The 23,073-nt window shown below is 43.0% G+C and overlaps 1 protein-coding gene across 1 annotated transcript in view; it reads right to left on the bottom strand.

Annotated features, from left to right (window-relative positions):
• PLBD1 (phospholipase B domain containing 1) overlaps window positions 1-23,073 on the bottom strand; it is a 41,674-nt gene continuing 18,601 nt past the window's right edge. The window contains exons 5-11 of the mRNA XM_009895261.1: window positions 15,719-15,883; window positions 14,711-14,855; window positions 7,927-8,127; window positions 7,673-7,813; window positions 3,069-3,254; window positions 1,815-1,921; window positions 1-259 (exon numbers count right to left, since the gene is read on the bottom strand). Of these exons, the coding sequence (XP_009893563.1) occupies window positions 92-259; window positions 1,815-1,921; window positions 3,069-3,254; window positions 7,673-7,813; window positions 7,927-8,127; window positions 14,711-14,855; window positions 15,719-15,883 (1,113 nt within the window). The 3' untranslated portion in view covers window positions 1-91. The remainder of the gene's footprint in view (window positions 260-1,814; window positions 1,922-3,068; window positions 3,255-7,672; window positions 7,814-7,926; window positions 8,128-14,710; window positions 14,856-15,718; window positions 15,884-23,073) is intronic.

Below are 23,073 nucleotides of genomic sequence, written 5' to 3' on the forward strand. Positions count from 1 at the left end.
GGGATGTGGACATCCGGGTCGATTTATTACACACAGGAATGAAAATTTCCATTTAAAAAAAAAATCCCATTTGGGAACATTGATGCTGGGTTTACAGGATCGGCCTCATGGTGACGAAATGAAAGTTGTATGACTCTGGCAGGCCCTGGTGTCGCGTGTGGTTAAACCGCCTCCACGTGAAGACAGGGAGACCGCCCTGTACTGGGGGGCCATTGATTGCAGTGGCTGTGAATGCTGAAGCCAGGCGGAAATCTGACACCTGTAATAAAAGACAGAAGTTCAGGGCAAAAGGGTGGCATGGTGTTCCACATGCCCCATCCCACAGGGCAGTAACAGCCCTGGGAGATTTGATAACAATAAAGAAAGTGAGCAAGGGGAAATGCATGCTGGTCAGGCAGCATTCCTCTGCTGCATGGAGGCATCTTCAGCCACAGAACGGCCAGCGCTGAAGGGCAATAGGAAAGCACAAGCGCATGCTGCCCTCTAGCCCTGCCCAGGTTAAGAGAGGCAGCACATCTGCCCTCAGGACAATCCTCTCTGGGTTTGAGTGTCTCCAAAAGAGCTGGAGCTGCTGCAGCCAGCCTAGAAGGTCTGACCTAAGATCTACTGCACATTAAGCACTTGGGCTGTCTCACTGCAGGCACTGTCAGGGTAATTCAGGAAAGGACAAAGTTAATATTGCTGCCCAGACCCTGCCCTGTTCACTATATCCCAAGAGGTCCCCAGCCTGCTCCATCTTTCCAAACTCAAGAGACAGTAAAATTGCCTTTAGTGTTTATAACTGCCAGGTTTTGCCTCTGCACTCAGCTATTTCTCTCAATGCCCCTCTTATGTCCCCTGTCCCTCCCCTAGCCCAGCCCACTTGCCTAACTGTGCTGGCAAAGACACCACAACCAGTATGCACTGACCTACTGCCTTACCAGACACCCCTACACATCAGTTTTCTGCAGTCATCTTGTAATAACCAGTTCTGGGAGTTCCTACTGGCCACTACAGCAGGCCTGGGCTTGTGCAAGCTGACTGGACACATCCAGCACTGGCAATGCCAAAACAACCTCCACAGGACCCAACCTAGCAGCGCAACTCACAATCCAGACACGCAGCAGGCTGGACACCACAGGGTAAAACACTGTACGACTTCCCAGCACACCAAGACCAGACACAGCTGCTTACTCAGGTATTGCCTCTCAGTGAAAATATCATTCAAGCTGCCTAGAAAAACTGCTGCTTTTTCCAGGACAGTGGGTGTAAGGATTTTCCCCACATCTCCCCAGAAAGCAAAGTGATCTTTACCAAACTTTGCTCAAAGCAGTTTCACAGAGAGGTGGAGCCCTGGAGCTGGGTGACTCACTAGAGAGCCAGACTTTTCTGAAGGTAAAGCTAAAGTGAGGCTGAAAACACATTCCTGTGGGCTCTAGGGAGGCACCCACATAGTCCCCATGAACACAAGGCTGAGGCTGTGCAAGTCACCTTCCCCGAGTGATGTGAAGAGTCATTCCTCTTAGGCTCCTCCTGCCGCAAGGCTTTGGGGTTTAAGCCCTAAATACCACAAGTTTCCACAGACATAGTTCTTTCACACACCTCCCCCTTGTGTCCTCTGCCACTGTGCCAGGACTGGTGTCACAGACAGGAGATAGGACTCTGCAGAGAATTACCATCTCAGGATCTGCCCAAGCACTGGGACAGCATGAAAAGAGGTAACAGACAGGCCTGGCCATGCCTGCCCTGGTGCACGGAAACATGCTACAGGTCTCATATGAGCACAAACAGGCTGCAGCAAATATTTGGCAGACATTGAAACTGAGGTAATTTACCTTGGAGTCATAGCAGCCTGCAGGCACTGGAAGAGAAGGATTCAGGTCTTCCCGGCAGCAAATGGTGTTGCACGGATTGTGTTCAGCATAAGGATCACGCTGGTAGTCTGGGGAGAAGCGTGGTGGGGAGGGAAGGAAAGAAGAAAAGAAAATAATTAGTCCCCTCACAAAAAGCCTCTACCACTGATGCAAAGTGACCCAGCCACTAAAAGTTGGGTGAGTCCACTGGCAGAAACATGGGTCTATCGCATTGCCGTCATGCTCCTCCCCAGGTACCAGCTGGAAGTCAGTGCTTGAGACAGGATCTTAAGCAGACAAGCTCCTAATCCAAGTCGATACAACTATTTCTGCATTCCAGGGGCACCACTGCCAACCTCTAACCACAAACATCTGCAACTCCACATGACCAAAGCTTGCAGGAACTTTTTCAGGAGAAAAAAGCAGAAGAGAAAGGGAAGGGAAAGGAAAAGTGCAGCAGTGAAAACCTTTGTTTTCCTGTTCTGGACTAAAACAAGTGGCAAGGAGCAAAGCCTTCAAACACCCATTGTAGTAGCCGCAAGCAGGGGGAAGGTGGACAAGCCTCAACGTCTATGAGCATGCTGCTACTCACAGCCCAAACAGTAGCAATACCCCACCCTGGGAGAGGCCTTCCAAACCCCAAGCCCGGTAATCAGCATGCTCCCTATAATTGGGAATAAAAATATAGCATTTAAAGCTATCTGTACTTAGAGATGGGTTTAGTGAGAAGTTATTAAGCTAGTTCTAATCCAGTTAAGGAGAACCCTGTCACAGGAAAGCAGAGCAGAGCATTACCTACTGAAGATCATTCTGCCTGAACAGGGAAAAAACAGGCCAAACTGACCTGAAGTTTTACACCAAATTCTCTGGTCTGATCTGACCTAACTCTTGCTCAGGATTGAAGGCTTTCAAGATTGACAAGCTGTAGATGTATTGGGTAACGGCAGCCCACAGAGTCTCTTGGAGTGTCAGAAGCTCTCTGGAAAGGTCAAAGAGCAAGTCCAAGGGCTCTTGCTCTAGAAGTAACCCAGTCTTGTTTCTATTGGAATAATTTTCGCCTGGATTCCTACCTCAACAGTAAGCTTGTATTATCTTTTTGCTTTGTGTGTACTCTGCACCTAGGGTAACACAGCTCTGATCTGTATGTGAGCCTGCAGCTTCCCACTATAATCCAAGAAATACAAGTAACACTGCTTTATTACAATCAGCTCCACAATACACAAACACATGTCTTACTGTTGTATCTCATGATGTACTTCATGCTTTCCAAGTTGGTCACCTTGCCCTGGTCTCGACGGAAGATTTTTGCTCTTGGAGCAAGCTCATAAGAGAAATCCATGCCATACTTCTCAACGTATGCTGCGTACCCACTGAGATTGTAAATCTTTTGATGGAAAGGGATATTGTATGAAGGCCAATAACCTGCCAGAGACAAAACCAAATCTGTTAATCACTTAGAAAAGGTGAACGCTCTTGTTTATATCAAAAAAGAAAAATAAACCATGCTGCATTGCCTTAACAGCATGTCGAGGAATAACACATCAAACTGGTCTGAACACGAGAAAAATAAGGCAATAGTCACTGGCATGACCAGGGTTGACTCCCAGTATAACACCACTGGAGATTGTACCCACGCAACCCGCCCCCAGACTTCCACCCTGAGGACTCATCCTGCAAAACAGCTGAGATCAGACTTGCAGGAGTCTGAGGTCAACACGCAGAGCAGCCACAGCCCTCCTACAGAGGTTTCCCTGCTGTCCTGGTTTCAGCTGGGATAGAGTTAACTTTCTTTCTGTGTTTTGGATTTAGTATGAGAAGAATGTTGATAACACATAGTGGTTTAGTTGTTGCTAAGTAAAGTTTATATTAGTCAAGGACTTTTTCAGCTTCCTATAGGAATATTCCATGCTATAGACATCATGCTCAGCATATAAATGAGGGTTGGCCAGGCGGGCAGGGTTCCACAATCACTGCTTAGGACAGGCTGGGTAACGAGAACGACTTGTGCTGCATCACCTCATTTTATATATTCTTTTGCCATTATTATTATTTTCCTCCTCCGTTACTCTTCTATTAAACTGTCTTTATCTCAGCCCAAGAGGGGTTCCCCCCCTGCCCCTTTCACCTCTTCTTTTCTCCCTCTTCTCCCTACCCTTTACTTGGGGGAGAGGGGGCAAGCAGCCGCATGCTCCTAGTTGCTGACTGGGGTCCCCCCGCTTCCCATCACACCAAGGCAGAGTACTACACCATGCTGAGATGTCAGGGATGGACAGACAGGCACACACACACACACTAACCACAGAGCTAATAGGGGTGAACAGGAGGCAGGTGAGCAAAGAACACGCACACATGCTTTGTGCAGTGGTGGTCGGAAAGCTGTGGTTGCACTCAGCGATAAGGAGAGATGTGCGAACATGCAGCTACTGCCAGTATTTGCCTTTGAGGGTTAAGAAGTGATTGATCAATGCAGCAGAGCCCCACCCTAACTCTTCCAAGAGGAAGCGTGAATTCTGCAGTTTTGTTAATTCTAAAGAGCAGGGTTACCAGCCAGAACTCCAGAGAGTTTTAGGTAGGAGACATACAACTGCCAGAAACAAGACTAGTCTGGAAAGCAGAAAAGCTTGTAAGAGCCAGGAGACCATCCAGGTCAGGATCTGGGTACAGCAACTCCTGGAAGAAATAAGGACAGATACCTATACCTTAACATTTAATTTGTTTGGGTTTTGGTTTGGGGTTTTTTTGTTTGTTTTTTTTTTTGCAAGACAGGCACCAAGGAGTGTTCAGGCAGGGAGCATATAACATGAGTTAGTCCCAAGAGCAGCACACTTCCAGGTTCTCTCCAAAGCACTAATGTTCCTGTTGTCAGAGGGGAATGTTGCTTCTTAAATCACACATACCAGGATTTGGCTTAGAGATTTACTATCTAGACACTGGTAAATGCAGCACTCCATGCATTAACTTCAAGTCTGGCTGTAAGATGCTCAAGAAAATCAACTGGGAGTGATACGCACAGATACTAACCAAACTTCCCAAAGGACAGATACACAGACAGCATAAGCACAGGAACGCTACCTGAGCGGAGGCCTTTCCAGCTTGGGAAACCCTAGCACACAGCAGAGACGGGAATACCCTGTCTGCTGGCATTTGCTTACGTGACTTAGAGCGTACCTGAAGGAAACAAGTTATGTACGTGTTGTGTTGTAATACAGGTGTCCTCCAGAAATAAGCACACTTTCCAGCCTCTAATGATGCAGGCTGGAGGATAGGGATACACCAGCTTCCAAACCAGTAGGGTTTAGTTGTGATTTAAAAAGGTGCTATTGTCTCACATGAATGCAGTGCATACAGATGACCCCCTTCATCCACCTGGAAAAACTTTTTGTTTAAATTGCTAAAACAGAAGAAGCTATTTGAAGTTCTCCTGAAGCAAGAGCTCTTCCGTGTCTCAGGCTCTGCAAGACTGCAAATCCTGTGCAGACAGTCCAGCACCCAGCCTAAGGCAGGCTTTACCCAAGGGCTGCTATAAGCCAGTGAAACCTGCCTGTTAGGCCCAGCAGGATGAACAGTGACAAAACCAAGTCAGAGATGGTGTAAGGTTGAAGTTGGGGGTGAAGAGGACAGCATGAAGGCAGCAAAAATTCTCAGAAACAAAGTGTCTTCCACCTCTGCCCAGAGCAAGAGATCTCAGCAATACCATGAGACAGAGTAGTGAGAAGATTAGGCGTATGGTAAAAGAGACTGAGATCCCAGGTTCTGATCTGATGTGATGCTTTTGATGCTGAAATAGAAGTACTGCTTACTCATCAGGAAACATGAACTGCAGCCCGCTCCTGTGCCCTATCCCTATAGGGGAGACAGTACTGCTCTATCCCACCTGCTCTAAAGGATTCCCGATTTTCTTTGTCAATATACAGAAAGCATCTTGCCATCTTTGCCTGGAAAGAGCAACAAAAGAGATTCCTGGTTTTTAGAACTAACCTGCACTGGCCTAAGAAACAAGCTGACAGAAGTCATAAAAAAAGTCTTTCCATTTTCAAACCCATGTAAGACAATGCTTGCTTTTTTCTCAGATACAGGGCTTACTACAGCAATGCCTGCCTTCGTTCCACCTGAGAACACAATTCTCACTCTCCATTGTTTCTAGGTTTATGCTTGAAAGAGACTAAAAAAGCCAATGCTGGTACAAACTCACTCTAACCAGGCCAGCATGTCAAGAGTGCATTATCTCTGGATACCAGCTACAAGGCTATTATGGAGTATGCCAGGGTCAGCTACTCTACAAGCAGTGCTCTTGAGAAAGGCAAACATCCTTCACCTGGGCTGCTCCAAGCACCAAGGAACAGGGCAGGGGCCTCTATGGAACCTGTCTGTTGTCCTGCGTGGCATGGAGGAGTCCAAATCTGCTTACAGCAGCTGAGATCTCTAAGGCAGCACTCAGGCAGTTGTTAGCCTGCCCTGTGTGCTGCCGGCTGCCTTTCTAATGCTTAAGCTAACAGAGACTGACTGATGCATTATTCAATACACACAAGGTGCATTTAGATACCTGGGAAAAGCCATACTGCCAATGTAAAATTTCTAATACATGCTGACACCTTCCAGAACAAAGCAGCCACAAGATCTCCTAGGAGGAAATAAGAGGTCACTGCGTGCCCAAGCCCAGGGGTGGAGCTCAATCCTACAGGGAATCCCACACAGCAGCTCTCTCGAGTCACTGCTGAAAAGGAACTCAGGGAACCCTCTAAGCCTGGCCTGTCTGCACAGGTGCAGCGCTGCCATGACGTGGTTGCATTGCTTCACATGCCAGAGGCAGACAGCTGTCCCTTAGCTTGCTCTGTCTGCATCCCAATCCACAACACAGTGCAGGGGAGCCCAACACATTTTACCATCTGAAATAAGCAGAAACATTGGAAGTGCAATAGCCTACTTTCATATCTTCAACAGATACAGGAGCAAGAGAAGCATAAAGGAGAGACATAGCGTTTTTCCAAATTACCAATAAGAAACATCTCAAAGCCATATTGACATTATGGCAATGCCTAAAATAAGCCAGAACTTTCCACGGGGCCATACACAAGGGAAAATTACAAAGGGAAACAACTCCAGCTCATAACATAAATGCGTTTCTAGTCATTTTGATGATGAAGAGCAATTCATCAATTCACCTTCTGAGCGTGTGATTAGAGGAGGGAACACAAAGCACTAGACACACACTTAAATTTCCAGAATGAGCTCAGTCTTTTGGATGCTGACATAAAGTGTCTAGAAGACACTTGTGAATGAAGCCTGACAGTGGGTGTTTTGCTTCACCTAGACTTTTGTTTGTTGTTTTCCATCAAGTTGTTGTTAGTCTTGCTAGAGGATTAAGGAATCTTTTAAACAGCAAATATTTATCAGGTGACAGAGCTTCAGAAGAGTTCAGGAGCTGATTCTAACATAGAACTTCTCACATATTTAAAAGCTCATCTCCTTGTAGGGTGACACACCCACCAAACTTTTCAAGTAGCCCACAACGTCACAGTTATTTAGTACCGCTTCAAATAGACCTCATCTGTTTTCCTCATAGGTCTCTGAGACAGGGCAAAATAATACCGGGGGAAAAAGCAAAGAAACAGAAAGAAAGAAGGTAAAGTATTTTTCCCTCCTCTGCTTCTAAAAACACGCAGATGCTTACCACATTTATGCCACAACATTATAGACCTGGCAACAGAGGGATGCTCACACAAAGCTTTCTAACTTGAAACTCAGCACTAGTGTTCAGTAAACCCTTCCCAGGTACAGAGCATGATTCTCCATCAGCTGGCACAAAGAGATGGCTTTTCTAAACCACTAACTACTATTACCTTTCCGGAGAACGTTTGTTTGATCAGAATACTCCACAAGGGTTGGAATCTGCTCAACAATGTACAATGCACCGTCATCAAGGCTCTTCTGCAGCTTGACCTTCTTCAGGTCCAGCACCATGTACTGATTGTTGTAGGTCCCTAGGTATGAGAGCAAAGAGAGAGTTAACACATCCTGCCGGGGAAAGGAAAGGGGCACAAGGGGGAGAGGGAACACACCTTTTTTTGTAAGATTCATGCGAAAGTGTACTTACCAGAGTTGCACTTTGAGAAGGTTTCTGCCCAAGTTTTGCCACCATCTGCCATCATGTTAGCAATGCGGACTCTCTGCCAAGCTAACAGGGATTCGGGCACCACTTGCTTAATGAGGGTTTGGTTGAACACACTGTTGGTAGTCTGCAACATTACCAAGCCACTGCCTAGTATGTAAAAGTCATCCAGGGACACCAGAAAGCCTTAAACAGAAATAATACAGTGTTTGTTATTTTTGTGAACCTTTGATATAGAACAAAACAGAGAGACAAGCCAAGTGGATATGAATGAGTCAACATGCGTATGTGTGAAATCAAACCGTACAAATATTAAAAGATGAGGCGGCAACTTCTGCAAGTGCTTTAAGCCCACCTGTCAGCTTCTCATTTGTCATGCTTTCAACACACAACCTAATTCTGTCTACAGCATTTGCTTCGTGTTTACATCCCGAGCTTGGAAGCTTCTCCATCATGTGCCAAGCTATGTCTTATTCTTATGCTGAGGACTACATACTTTAAGTGCCTAGTGAGTGTTTGTTTCTAACAAAGAGATTCCTTTAAAAAATACAACAAAGAAACCCAAAACAAAAGTACAAACTCCACAAGCATAATTTCATCAACCAATTTCAGCTTTAGATTTTTATTCTGTAAGGACAACAGGTATTCCTTTAAACTAATCCCTTCTGAACCAAATCAAGCCAAGCAGAAAAATCTTCCTTCTACTTTAATCTTTTCCAGTCTAACTATTCTTAAAAGTATGTCCAAGAAACGGGCACCTCTTAAATCATCAGCCACATTCTATATATGAGAGGAAGTTTTACCTACTCCATTTTCTGACATGTTGTCATTGCGTTTTTTTATGCCTATCAGCCCTACGAACTCAATACAGTCACAGATCTCTGGGCAGGATTCCCTTCCAGGTTACATGCCAACACAAGTACTAGGTCCAATTGCAGATTCCACGCCAGGAGGTGGTATACAGAGCTGCAAAGGTCAGCTACAACACCATGGATAGCATCATGACTACTTACAAAGTAGAAATAATTTGACTTTGAGATCCCCCAGTGGATACAGGGCTGCCAGGTTGGGAAAGAAAGGGTGTTAACTGAGCTCCCAATGGGAAAGTCATCTAGAAACTTCTCTTGCTTATGAGCTTTTAATGGTATCGCTCTTCAAAGAGTACAAAATGCTGCACAACAGTGTAATAGTTGAGTTCCACTACAAAATCTTCTACAGCAAGCTTTACTAATGCACCCTGCAAACAAACTAAGGTCAGCAACCTATGACGGCCAGAAAGACACTTCAGCTCTGCCTCCTATTCCTGCACTTTCATCAAAAGTCAGACCTCCTTCAAGCAAAAGTAGTGTTTAAGGGCTCTGTTTCAGCAAGATTTCTTTAAAGTCTCAAGTTCTCAAACCAAAACAGATCCAGGAAGATATACTTTGTGGTCACCTGCTCTCTAAAAATACGTCAGCATAGAACAGACAGAGCACCCTGGCAGCTTGAGGTTCCTAGTATTTTATTCTTGGAGACAGAAACAGTGTGACAGTAAGTTATGTACGTCAACAGCAGAGTTCTCTCTCAAACAAGTTAAGGACAGGAAGAGAAACACTTTAAACCTGTCTCTGCCAGACTATTTTATACAAAGACAAGGGATACTCCAGTGATAAACTGTTATGTAACAAATCAAGTGCTTGCCCAAACAATGACAAAAAAAAAGGAATTGTTAAACAACTACGATTCAAATTGAACACCAATTCCCATGTGGGGACCAATGCCAAGTGCCCTACTTCAAAATAAATCAAATAGTTTTTTCTTCTTTTTCAATCAACAGCTGAGACAAAACAGAAAAACTCAGCTCAAAGCAAACGTCAACACAAACAATGATGCTGAATTAACTGAAGTTTGAATTCTGTAATTCAAATAAATTGCAAAGTTCAGCTAAGCTGAAAACACAGGGATTTCCTTCTGGGCCTTAGTATTTGCTAAGTTTTATCCTGCAATGTTTTATAATACAGCGTGCCCTCCATGATATACCATTAATAGCCTAATTATCCCAAGACAACATATACCATTTTGACTTAAGGCATATGCACCCCTGAAACAAAGGGAAGTTAAACACACACACCAGGTTTACCCAGAGCAAAGACATCTACAAAAATAAAGCCTAGAGAGATCAGCAGATATTTCAGGTCCTCTTGTGTCATTCTGGTCTTTTCAAGTATGTATGAGAATCTGTTGTAACTGATAATGCCTTTTATGTCAACTGTTATCTCACTGTATAGTTCACCTTTTTTTTTTTTGTCATGAACCCATCTCCAATTTTTTATCAGCAACTCTCAACTGATTTTTTACTAACCTCTCTCCAATGAACCCAACTCTTCCTACATAGGAACAAGCAAAAGCACTTCTGATTGTATCTTCTGGGTCTCAGCCACTTAGATTCAGTTTCCAATCACCACTGGAAAACTGAAGTTTCATTCCCTGTGACAATATTAATCATCCAAGCAAAGCAAAATATTTTTTTGAAATCTGGGCCAGAGCATTCTCCAGAGAGTCAGCACACTGAAAAGTATGTGGGGGGTAACACACTCCTGGCAGCTATTGTTCCTAACCAGGCAGGCTGCTGCTTTTTGAAGCAGATGGCATCAACTTTTTTGGCATTTGAAAAGGTCATTGTGCTCATTCAGTTACAGAAAGGGTCAGTATTACAGGCTGGAAGTCAAAGACCGAGGTCTAGCCATCTTCTCACAGGGATGAGAGTAGCTCCTGGCTGAGATGCTCAATGCTCTGGTCTGTAAACACACTTGACAATGGGAAAGATGTCTGCTCTGGATTAGTTTTCTTAATCCCATCAGCAGCTGCTTCTCACATCAAGACTGAACACCCACCAGCTGCCTACCTTCCGCTTGCAGACCTCTCCTAGGCACTAAACAATAGCACACCCCACACGCTAGCACTGGCCTCTCATCTTCAAACTGCATCAGAGACTTTCCTCTGCTTACCTCCAGACTTTAACAGATGTTGGAGGGAGCGGGGAAGAAAGAAACGGTCTAGGCAATGCTTTATGAGCAAGCTGGTCCTCTGAATACAAGGGCTACTGCCTCTTCCATGTTTTATTCCTCCTAGCTCTTGCTCTGGCTGTGGGGAAGGATAATGCTGCACATTCTGATCCTGTACTAACTCCAGACTACTTCAAAGCAAGGGGCACGTGTTACTTCTCTCTCCTGCCTCAGCACCACACGAATAGCCATCCATCAAGCCACCTTGTTCCTATGTCACAGCCTATCTCAACCAAGCAAGATCATGATAGCAGACCAGAGGAACAAAGGTGGCAGTAAAGTTCTCAACGGTTTGCTTAAACAGCTAAAAATCAGAGTAACATGTTTAACAAAAGGTCCATCTAAATGGATGGAAACCTTGGGAGCTGCAACCTCCCTGCCGTCCAAGGAAAACTACAGAAGTCATCTATTAATTGGGCTCATTTCTTTGAATGCTCAATGGGGCAGTATAGAGCTGTGACTGCGGGGGGATGAGGGTGGGTTGGGGACGGACACGACTTTCTCTCTGATCTTTTACTAGATATGTCCTGCAAAACACAGCACCTACCTAGTCTATGTCACCACATTTCTTACGCCCAAAATGAGCATAACTTCACTCAACATTTGTTAGCAACTGTAACATGTCTGTACACTTTAAGTTCTCTCTGCTGTGCATATATTCACCAACCACATTAAGTACTTATGTCCAGAGCTTGAACAAGACATTGGAGACAGGGGTGCCCAAGCATTCAGCTCAGCATCATTCCTCCTTTCTAGAGGTTCAGAGCTTTCCTGCATATGCAGCTCTGCACAGATGCTTTCAATAGAAGAGAAAACCAAGACTACAAGCAGAGTTCAAGTGAGGATTAGGATTAGTGTGGAAATGAGCAGCAAGTGGGTAAATAATTCTGCAAAAGCAGACATTACTACTCCCATTCATTTCTACTTGACTGTGCCTCTGCAGTGCTACTGTTGCTCTGAAAGAGAGAGAGCAGCAAAGAGAAGACCTGCTCTAACAGTGGACATTTGAGCATGCTGGCAGGAATGTGAGGAACTGCTGAGGAAGCCGGGACAGACTCTGCGGTTCCTGTCTGTCCTCCTACAGGCTGTCACAGCAGAAACTAGGAAACACGAGGCCCTCTAGCTGTATCATAATGCACACGCTGACATGCATCATGGTTAGTGAATAGTCTTAGATCCTTTGAGTCACAACAAATATTAGTTTTTGTTGTGTAGCAGTCTATCTTTTGAAATTCAGTAAATAAACAATCTGGACAATTTTACTCTGTGACCTCAGGAGAAACAAGGGAGTTGGCACAGTCCTTCTCAGAAGGCAAATGACTCCATGAAGCTTTTCTGACACAGCTTTTGGACAGCAGAAGAGGTTTACTTCATATCCAATCTACTGGATGATAGAAATCTTTTAATTACTCAGTTGAGTGTCACTGGAGGCCTGGAAGGACACCTGTGTTTTAATGTTGTTTCCTCCAAAAGTCAATACTTCTATGTGCTTTAGGATGATGTTACTATTCAGGGGAGCTTACTAGCTTGCCCTTTCTTACTAGTTCTTAGCATCTATCAGGATGGAGAATAAGACTGGGAACTTGCACGAAGCAAGAAGTTACACTTGTCAAGTTGAGCCACAGCCAGGACCTGCAGATCCCATGGTCAGGTGCCCCAAAAATACAAAACTTCATCTCATCACAACATGGAGCAAACAAATTTGGCAGCTCTCTCCTTCCTGCACGATGTCCCTAGATCATTACCAGACCAGTGCTTTCGAGCTTGCTCATCCTCTGGAAAACTGCAAGTTTGTGAGCTACACCCACAGCTAATGTAATTTGCTGTAGTCAATGGATCATGCTTGTCTAGTGCTTGTGATAGCACCCTGTAATTAAGTGGCCAGTAAGTACACTTTGCATACCACAGGTCTCTCAAACTTCACTGTAGTCATGGGAACTATGTTTTGCAACAGTTCTCACTGAGTTTTGTTGGTAGAAGTACGCCTTACCACATCACTGTGTCAGAGTCTACCCAGCACAAGCAAGCGTTTAATCGAGCCATCTCTGCAGACTGCAATAGTCTCAGGGAAGCACACTGGGATTTTGTACACTAATGAACAGGCTCTGACCATTTCAGCATAGTAGTAGCTGATTTTCAGGTGTCCTTCCATACAGTGAGCTTCATGAGTCTCATCAAAATAGAAGACTTGTCTCTGGGATCTTTTTGTGTATTCTTTGTATAAAGTGAAATACATCACCATAGGCACCCCACTAAAAATATAAATGCTCTGCACAGCTCATCCTGATCCCCAGTTTGAATCTGCAGCACAATGCAGCATGCAACAGTTGAGAAACAGAGCGACGTTCTCCTGAAGGATAGTACTACTCTCAACAGTATTTCTGCTGAGATGTGAGATCCAGAATCACCTTCTGTACCTTCAGCTGATGAACAGAGCTCAGACAGAAAGCTTGGCTTTCTACCAGGTTACATGGGCTTAGCAAAATTCCTTGCAACAAGCAAGTGAAATTCCTCCAAGGGAATCGGAGATAAACCCAAAGCTCTTGGAAGGCTGTACGCTTAGGCATTTGCCAGAATACCTCTACTCCTTCCTGAAAGCAAAAAAGTCTCAGTTGTCAGAAAATGCTGTATTCCTGAGGATCACTGAGGAGGGTCAGAACCCCACAGGAAAAAAAAAAAAACAAACACCCAACTGATTTCAGCAAGAAAAGAATGCAACTGCTTTTCAAAACAGTTTCCCACTCACAGTCTCGGGAGTCCCTTGCCTTTGTAGTAAAGCAAGCACAGTAATTTAACAAACCAAATTTTGAGATCAACCACCAACAAAATTTCATCAGAATCAGTCTTCTACGGCACATACTTCACTTAAAAAAAAAATTATGAAGATTCTTGAGTATTTGCGCATTTTTCAATTTGAAATCCCACCTTTAAAAACTTACACAATGGTTACTCTTAGACTTGCTTTGTTTTTTCATATTCATATTTCTTAGTGCTACTCTAGCAAAAGTACACATTTTGCCACTGAAACATTAAATGCTGGCAATTTCTAACATTCTTCCAGGAATCTTGAGAATATTATATGCTGCCTAATCTTCCTGAGGGAGATTTTAAATATTCTGTCTGGCTATATTACTAACACATGAAACAAGCATAAAAAAAATATTGCCCTCTGCAACAGCTTATACAGAAGCTGGAAGAGACAGAAGGGGGGACAACGCCAAATCTAAAAACCAGAACAACTGAAGGTTTGCTAACCCAACACCAAAGAAGTCAATACAATTTTAAATGGCTAGTGTTTGATACTCTCTAATAATCCTATTACAGCAGGAGTCATGCCACAGTGGTTAACAGAAGTGTTCAAAACTATTATTACCAAGCATGCGAATGCTATAGGCAAGGTGAGAAGTTCAAGAGTTGAGATGACTGCAGACTACATGAGCAAAATCCAAAGCAGCATGTTTGTGCCTGACATAGAATATTTAACTAGCACTATTCAGAGCACTGAAGGTGATTAATCAACAAAAGACAACCACGACAACAACACCATGTTCAAGCCAGAAAATTGAAGACAACATTTTGCCCTCTTGGTGGCTGAAAGTTTTAAGGTAGATTGAAGCCAGTGCTTCTTGAGGTATCATTCTTTTTATAGACATCACATCTGCAAGACAGTAAGATGGTCCATGCCATCTTGGATATCCACATTGTTTTGGATTTCTTGATTTTACCTGGGTAACTGCTGAATGAGACACGGCCAGTGCTAGTGTATGGATCAACTATATTGAAGTTCCAATGCTTATATATTCTCAGTGTGGCCGCATACGTAAACCAGCTGGAATGGGCAAAGTATATATTCTCATATCCAGGTAGAACCTTGAAAACATAAGTAGAAAGATGAATAATTTCAGACCCTACTATACTCTGCATGTTTTGTACTTGACAGAAACTTGTTTTAAGTAGTTTGATTAACTGCATTGTTAAAGAAGGAACAGATTCTTGTGCTTTTAACTACGTAATGAATTTCTGAAACCTCTGGAAATAATTCTTGCCCATGTGTTGTTTTCAAATAATGAGTTGTTATTTTTCAAAGTGAAACAGCTTAGGGCTTTTTGGGACACCTGCATCACATGGTATGCTTTGTTTCCCCAGTTTCCTCTTGAATACTTGTATTTACGCATTCAGATCAGCTCTCTGCAAACATATCCAACGTTAACTTAGAACACGCTGTTTCGGTGAAAATGCCTCTGGGTGACTTTGAAGTATGTAAGCAAATGCAAGTGACTTCATTTTGAAAAGGTAAATATATATTGATAATTTTAACTGAAAATTTTAATTACCACCATGATGCATCGGATACTTATTCTTCCCTTCCTCCCTGATTCTTTGCCCAATGAATTTGTAGACATTCACAATACCCCCTTTTCAGACTTCACCTGGCTGGGTGAAATAAGTTACCCTCTTCCAGCCTCCCCTCCATGGTAGTTACCCATTCCTTAGTAATTCTAGTAGCTTTTCATTATCATTCTCTGTGGTTTTGGTTTGGTTTGGTTTTATCCCTGCCCTTGAAAGTGAGCAAAACTGAACCCAGAATCTTATGGAGGCACAAATGACAACTGCATAAAAGCATCTTGAGTGACAGGAGTCTCTTTATGCACATGTAACAGACAGACTAGAAATGCAGACTCTTGACACTGCAAATCAACACAGTCACTGGAGATGAAGTTCTTGGTGCTCACCTTTATAAGCGCAGAGCAGTGACCCATATCCCACTGGTATTTCCCATGGCTTCCTGGCTCCACATTGCATTGTCCACTCCGCGCAGAATACTCAAATAATGCAGGAATGAGGTCCAACAGGTCTCCAACTGCATTCAGAAATTGGACATCAAAGATGCTCAGTGGCTGAGGAAAGGGAGAGAAGAAAGACCACAAAAAGCACTTTCAGACAAGAGAAGCATCCAGACAGTCTCAGCTGTTAGAATTTTGCTTGTGCTCTCAAAGGAAGCTCTTATATGGACTATGAAATACCTGATTACAAGGCCCAGATGCTCAAACTCAGTGTTGAATTAGGCACCTAGGTATCTCTAAGGGTCTGGCCCTTGTAGTGGCATTACCAATGCTAACATTTCTGAGGAAAAAAGGAGACACTTGCAGTAACTTAAGAAACTTTTGTGTGCCTTTGCCAACAGCATACCAATCAGTCTGCTGTTACTGTTACACTGGGATAATAGTAAGATTTAAAATTTTTTTGTTTCTCTAGATGCGTTTGAAGAGCCTTACATTAACAAACACTCTTGGGAGTTTTCAGATTTTTATAAAGATTGTGATTTAAGACATCTTCATGACTGAGGAGGAGGAAACAAATGAGGGAAGCAAGATATGTTAACAATACTAATCAAGTGTGGAACTAGCTGAAGAGAGGAAGTCAGTCACAAGGCCCTCAGCTATGCGACCTGCTTGCAAAAAACCCTTATGGTTAGAGCTAGCCAGGGTTAACTACACACAGCTTATTGTGCAACACGCTCTTCAGCGCCTTCTTAGTTTTCCTCTTTAAAAATAAGAGCTTAACAGTGGCCTAACCTCAACCTTCAAAGACAGTTTCCTAAACCTTTCCTGTTCTTGCTTGCACCATGCCTTTAGTTAAGGCAAGGTTTAAGGAAAAGTAGTCAGAACACAGATCACTGTAGGGCTATGAATAGTAATTTCAGAGTAATACATAATCATACAGCAAAGAAACACATTGCTTCCCATATAAATCACTGTTATTAAACCATATAGCTGACCTCTCTACAAACCCCAGAAAAGAGGAGATGAGGACATGGAAAAAACAAAAAGCACCAATTCCGATTACTTTTTATTCAGAAGGCTGAATTCTGTATTATCCATCTGCTGTTTTGGCAGAGAGAATAACCAAAAGGAAAACAAAAAATATTGTGACCTCTAGTCCGTATACCCCAAGGGAAGGAATTAAACTTTCCCACAATGCTTACCAAGACAAGTGAGAGAAATAAGCCATTTTCACAATTAAAATCACACATTGCAGAAGGCCCTAAAAGCAGCTACAGTTCACAGAAGAAATCCAAAGGCAACTTTCATATATGTTACATTGCTTTACCTCATCATGGTTTTGCTGTAAGGACTCAAACAGGGAGCAAAGGCCACAACTGATAAACATCAAGAGATGTATCTCTGGATAGTTTTAAGCAACTCAGTGGTATGAATCATTTACAAACAAGTCCCAACAACTGCTATCTCATTGGAATTCATAGAGAAGCTTGGCACTCTTTCAGCACAATTTCTGCCCATCCAGCTGCACTTAGAGGTCTGCAAGCCCACCACACAACGAGGAGAAGCTCTTTTCCAATTTCCGATTTACACAGGCATTACTGTTCAGCACCACCAGGAGGGGAGCAAACAGTACAGCCATGTGAGAATACTCAGCCAGCCCTGAGACATTTTAATTGTGCTTGCCATCCATTTGCTACCTGGGGTGGGTTAACCCCGGCGGGATGTCAGGTGCCCACCAAACCTGCTCTGTCACACCCCTTCCTCAGCTGGTCAGGGGAGAGAAAAATATAACAAGAGGCTCATGGGTCGAGATAAGGACAGGGAAAGATCGCTCACCAATTACGACCATGAGCGAAACAGACTCGACTTCGGGAATTAGTTTAATTTATTACCACTCAAAATCAGAGTACAGTAGTCTGAAATAAAACCAAATCTTAAAAAAACTTCCCTCCCATCCCTCCCTTCTTCCCAGGCTCAATCTCACCCCTAAATTCTCTACCTCTTCCTCCCCTGCAGCACAAGGGGACGGGAATAGGGGTTGCAGTCAGTTTATCACATGTTGTTTCTGCTGCTCCTTCCTCCTCAGGGGGGGGACTCCTCACACTTTCCCTGCTCCAGCATGGGGTCCCTCCCACAGGAGACACTTCTCCACAATAGGGTGCAGTCCTTCAGGAACAGACCGCTCCACCATGGGTCCCTTCTACAGGGTGCAGTCTTTCAGGAACAGACTGCTCCAGCATGGGTCCCCCACTGTGTCCCAAGTCCTGCCAGCAAACCTGCTCCAATATGGCCTCCTCTCTCCGCAGGTTCGCAGGTCCTGCTAGGAGAATGCTCCAGCACAGGCTTCCCATGGGGTCACAGCCTCCTTCAGGCATCCACCTGCTCCAGCCTGAGATCCTCGCTACAGGTGGATATCTGCTCCACCATTAACCTCCATGGGCTGCAGGGGAATCTCTGCTCTGGCACCTGAAGCATCTCCTCCCCCTCCTTCTTCAATGACCTTGGTGTCTGCAGAATTGTTTCTCTCAAATATGCTCACTCCTCTCTTTGGCTGCAGTTGCTGTGCAGGGTTTTTATTCTGCTTCTAAAATATGTTATCCCAGAGGCACTACCATCATGGCTGATTGGCTTGGCCAGTGGTGGGTCCATCTTGGAGCTGGATGGCATCAGCTCTATCAACCCGGGGGAAGCTGCTAGCAGCTTCTCACAGAAGCTATGCCTCTCGCCCCTCTGCTACCAAAGCCTTGTCACAGACACCCAGTACACTACCACTCCATATTCTCCTCCATAAACCCCGCATTCATTGCAACATCTAGAGGTAGCCACACTGATACTGCTACAGCACCGCTTAGAACTGTCTGTATATTTTTTTGAAAAAGTCTCACATTTCTGTGCTATCTTACGGTCATTTCAAGTCAAAAATTCAGTAACTACCACAAAGTCCATTCAAGCTAGAATAAAGATGCCAAGCAAGGAAGCTATCAGAACTATATGCACAGAAAGGTGGCCAGAGAGCAGGAATAAAAATCCACTCAAACAAAGCAGCAAAGGTTATGTAAATTCCTAGGGCTCCACTGGGTGAGACTAGGCTGCCAGCTCCCAAAGCCAGCAGAAGTATCAGAGAGGTAAAAGAGGAACTAGGCTGCTAAGTACCCACTAGTGTTGTTTTCATTCCCTTTTTGAGTGGCAAGCAAATTTTGTTCCAGTTTATTCCCAAGAACTCATCGCTCTGCTTGGATAAATCTGGTTTTGTGTTTAAGACCGTCTGATGCTCAGTGACAAGCACAGTGCACAGAGCTTCTCTGGAGTCTCAGTAAAATAATGCATTGAAACGGAAGACTTGGTCATCTGCAATGCAGGCCAAATCTGGGAATTTCAGGAGCAGCCTGAGGCATCTGCCTCCCTTCAGGAATTACTACAGCTGATTTCCAGGATATATGGGGAAGTCTTCTCTGAGGAGTTATTCCATATCCACCAGAAAGAATTAGACCAAAAAAAAAAAGGGTGCATAACAACAAGTGGATAATATAGGGTGTATTATAATCTTTTGTAATCACCTTCTCCCATCTCACACAGCAATGTCAAGAAAACTCCTTGCATGCATGGTTACATCCTGAAGAAGAGTGAATGAATGAATGAGCTAAATTGATAAGCTGAGAGGTGGTATAGCCACGACAAGAGAAAAAGTCCTTTTGCTAGAATGTGTGGCTCCTCCTCTAAAGGTACCATCCTGAATAGCAAAAAAAACCAACCCACCACCAAAAAAACCACACCATCAAATTGAGTTTGAGTTATATCAGCTGTAAGGAGAAATAAACTTAGAAAGGGGAACAGATAGGAGAGAACCAAACTTAAAAGCTTGTCTACATGGGACATTAAAAGAGACGTTATTCTTTAACAATTGTGTTCCAGTAACTTCCCCATGCCTGAGCATTCTCAATACAAAATAAGGAAGTACAAATAGAGGGCTGTCCTAGAATCATTGTACTACTTAAAACTCTGACACCACCTTATTCAAGAGTAATTTCCCTGTGTAGACAAGCCCAAGATTAATCACAGCGTTGGTAGAGCATTAGGCAGATGAAAAGGATTAATGTTCTTTGAGTGCCCCTCCTTTAGAAATTGTCTTGAAAAAAAGGGTTGGGTTTGTTTACTGGATATAAAATGTTGCTAAACCAGATGAAATAATGTCACACTTGAACATGAAAATGTATTCAGATTTTGGTATCATTCTTACTGATACCTGTAAACATCAAATTCAAAATACAGAAGTTTACAATATACATTGCCTTCATGCAGGTCTCAATGGAAGTACCCACCTAAAATAGCCGTGCAGGAAACCAGACATTATGCAAATAAAAAAAGTTCAGAACAGTACACTCCAAAACACAGGCTTCATACATATAGGAATAAAAAAAAAAAAAAATACTAGTACTACTATCAAACAGTTCACAGTCCAAAACAAATTTTCTTTCTGTAGTAATGCTGAATCATTTGTGGCAGACACAATGATTCTACAATATTCGAGTGAAGTAGACCTGAAATTTAGGGGAGAAAAGAAAAATGGAACATTTCCAAGTGGCCTGTGTGCACATAATCCAACTCACATTTAAGCACTATGTGGATTCGACATAGCTTCAGACTACCATGCATTGTACACGACAATGGAAAGTCAGATCTCTTCACTGGTCTTCCTCAAATAAGTGCACATCAGCTAACCCACTAAATGCAAAACTCCAACTATTTGCAGGTTTGAAAAGGTATGTGTAGTGCTTGACATGAGATGTGCAAGATTAAAAGCAGATTAGCTATTAATTCAGCTTGTTTCCGTTCTGAAAAGGGAACAATTTTGCAGCTTTGCCCAGTGCTCAGTGTTGAAGTCCACAGACTTTGTAAACACAGTCTCTTTTCTCCATCTTTTGCCCTATCTCTGTTAACCAGCCAACTTCTCACTGTTCAGGAGAGCACTTTGTCCATGTACAAGCATTCGGGGGAGGGAGGAATGTAAGAACTTTGAAATCTAGCTCCTTTTCTCTTTCTTTTGCCCATGTCTCTGATCTTTTGGGTGTTAGAAGGAAAAGTAAGACTTCCCAACCTTTCTTCTGCAGTCCTTAGCCTTCTTTGAAGCTTAGGACATTGGGGGGAAATTGCCCTTTGTGCATAAGGAGTAATTAAAGGATAATTAGTTGTATTTGAAAGTATGCATAGTTTTTCCCCAATAGCAGTTAGAACATGAGGCAACAAAATACAGCCTGTCATGTGTTATGTTTTGGGTTTTGGGGGGTTGGTTGGTTTTGGTTTGGTTTTTTTCGGGGGGGGTGGGGAAGGAATGACAAAAACAGAAAATAAAACCACCACACAACCCACATGAGATTGTCTCAATATTTCTAATGTTCATTACCACCATGAAAGCACACTACTGCACCACTAAGGATCAAAACTTGTTTCCAATTATAATAATCCTAAAGACAATAAACAAATAGAAAGGATTTTGGTTTTTTTAATGAAACAAAAGTAGGATCTACCAAAGGAAAAAGGGAAGAAGATACTCTCAAAGAACTAAGGAAAACATGCAACAGGAATGAGACTTGCTTTTAAAAACATGCAGAATTTGTTGTGGGTGCTTTCAGCAACAAGTTTAATGGGTTTTTAAGGCAAGAAATGAGTACTGGAAATAGTAACTACTCATTACTGCAGTTGTTGCCCAAAGAAAGATCAAAACAACATTGGATGAATTGAACCAAAGTATAATACTTAGAAATAGGAAAAAAGTCACCTATTAGGTGATTTTATTTGCCAAACATTCTACTTCCTAACAATCCAAGTGATTAAATAAAAGAACCTTCTTAACATTCTTGTAATATGCACTGCAAGAACAAAGTTGAAAACAGCCTCTTGGGAGGGCAGATGTTCTTAATCACAAGGAAGATAATGTTGGTCTTCTAGGATTTTTTTTTGTTGGTTTGATTTGGTTTTTAATTTAGTTGGGTTTTTTAAAGTGCCAACAGTTTGCAGAAGCTAGGTTGATTCTCAGGTAAGTGGATGTGTCAAAGCTAGAATACTAGTCAGGAACATTGCATCTGCACCTGGTTTTATTCTCCATATAAGCTCAGAGCAACAATCTTCAAGATCTTCATTTCCTGTAGGGGATCCTAACAGCAGTAAATATGTACACAAATAGCACTTTTGTAGCCTAATCTCCCAAAAGTATGTGAAAAGTAGCAAGATACCCAACAAAGTGACAGCTTTGCAAAGGTACACGCAGTTCAGGTATCGCATTGATGCCAAGGAAAACCAAACATGTAGGTGCAAAAGCAGCTGCCCAAACTGTACTCAAAGGTAAGACACTGATGTTAGATTACTGGCTCTGGGAAACAGAGGAACCTGCAGCACCATCTCAAGTGAGAAATACATACACAGGGAAAATTTTCGCTTTTACTAAAGAGACATATTCCCAACATAGGCGATAACGCTAAAAGCTAAAATTGTGAATGGCATAGGAAGGAGTTGAAATAAATCCCACCATCTGCTCCCAGCACATTTGGGAAAAGAACTCTATATATCCACTGCATATAATTCAAAAACAGAGGACACATATTTCAGACTGAACCACATATTTGAACTTTCACTAAATGCACCATTTTTATATAGGCATGTTGTTGAGGTATCTGACAAGAGGATTAAGAATGACTCTGTCCCTTCAGAGGTCAGTGTTTTTTAGTATCAAATACATAGTTAACTAAGTTACTACCAGGGAATACAGGTTGCAGGTAGGGCATGCCTATTATAAAGAAATAGCTCAGGCAAAAACTAGCACTTTCTCCTCCCCCCCTCTGAATCTAAAGGATTCTGAAGCAGCCAAAAAAATCTGAGCTTTGCAAGGCTCTTCAGATACAGGCGTTATGACAGGGAATTAATGAGTTCTTTTCCTAGAAAAATCAAGGGTTCTCAGTATCTTCCCTATAACTCAGGCCCATCAGGATGGATCCTTCCATTATTCCATATAGTCTTTTCTTTTAGTTTGAGACTAATCCCCATTCATGAAAACCCCTGAGCAAGTTCTGCACAAGAAAGATGTGCTTTTTACTAAAACCCAACTGTTTATTATTTAGCACTCCCAACTTCTCTAAATTCTTGATATGGTTAAACCAAGACAAAAGGGGCAACTACAATTACTCAAGATCTTCCCCTCACATTGAGAAAGCTATTAGATATTAGACTTAAGGACAGCATTGTAATCACAATAGCTCTACCACAGTTAAAGGAGCTTTGCTATTGCACACAAGCTGATGATCTGGAACACA

This window comes from Charadrius vociferus, unplaced genomic scaffold, assembly GCF_000708025.1.
Source record: "Charadrius vociferus isolate BGI_N301 unplaced genomic scaffold, ASM70802v2 scaffold251, whole genome shotgun sequence".
In the NCBI taxonomy this organism is placed as follows: Eukaryota; Metazoa; Chordata; class Aves; order Charadriiformes; family Charadriidae; genus Charadrius; species Charadrius vociferus.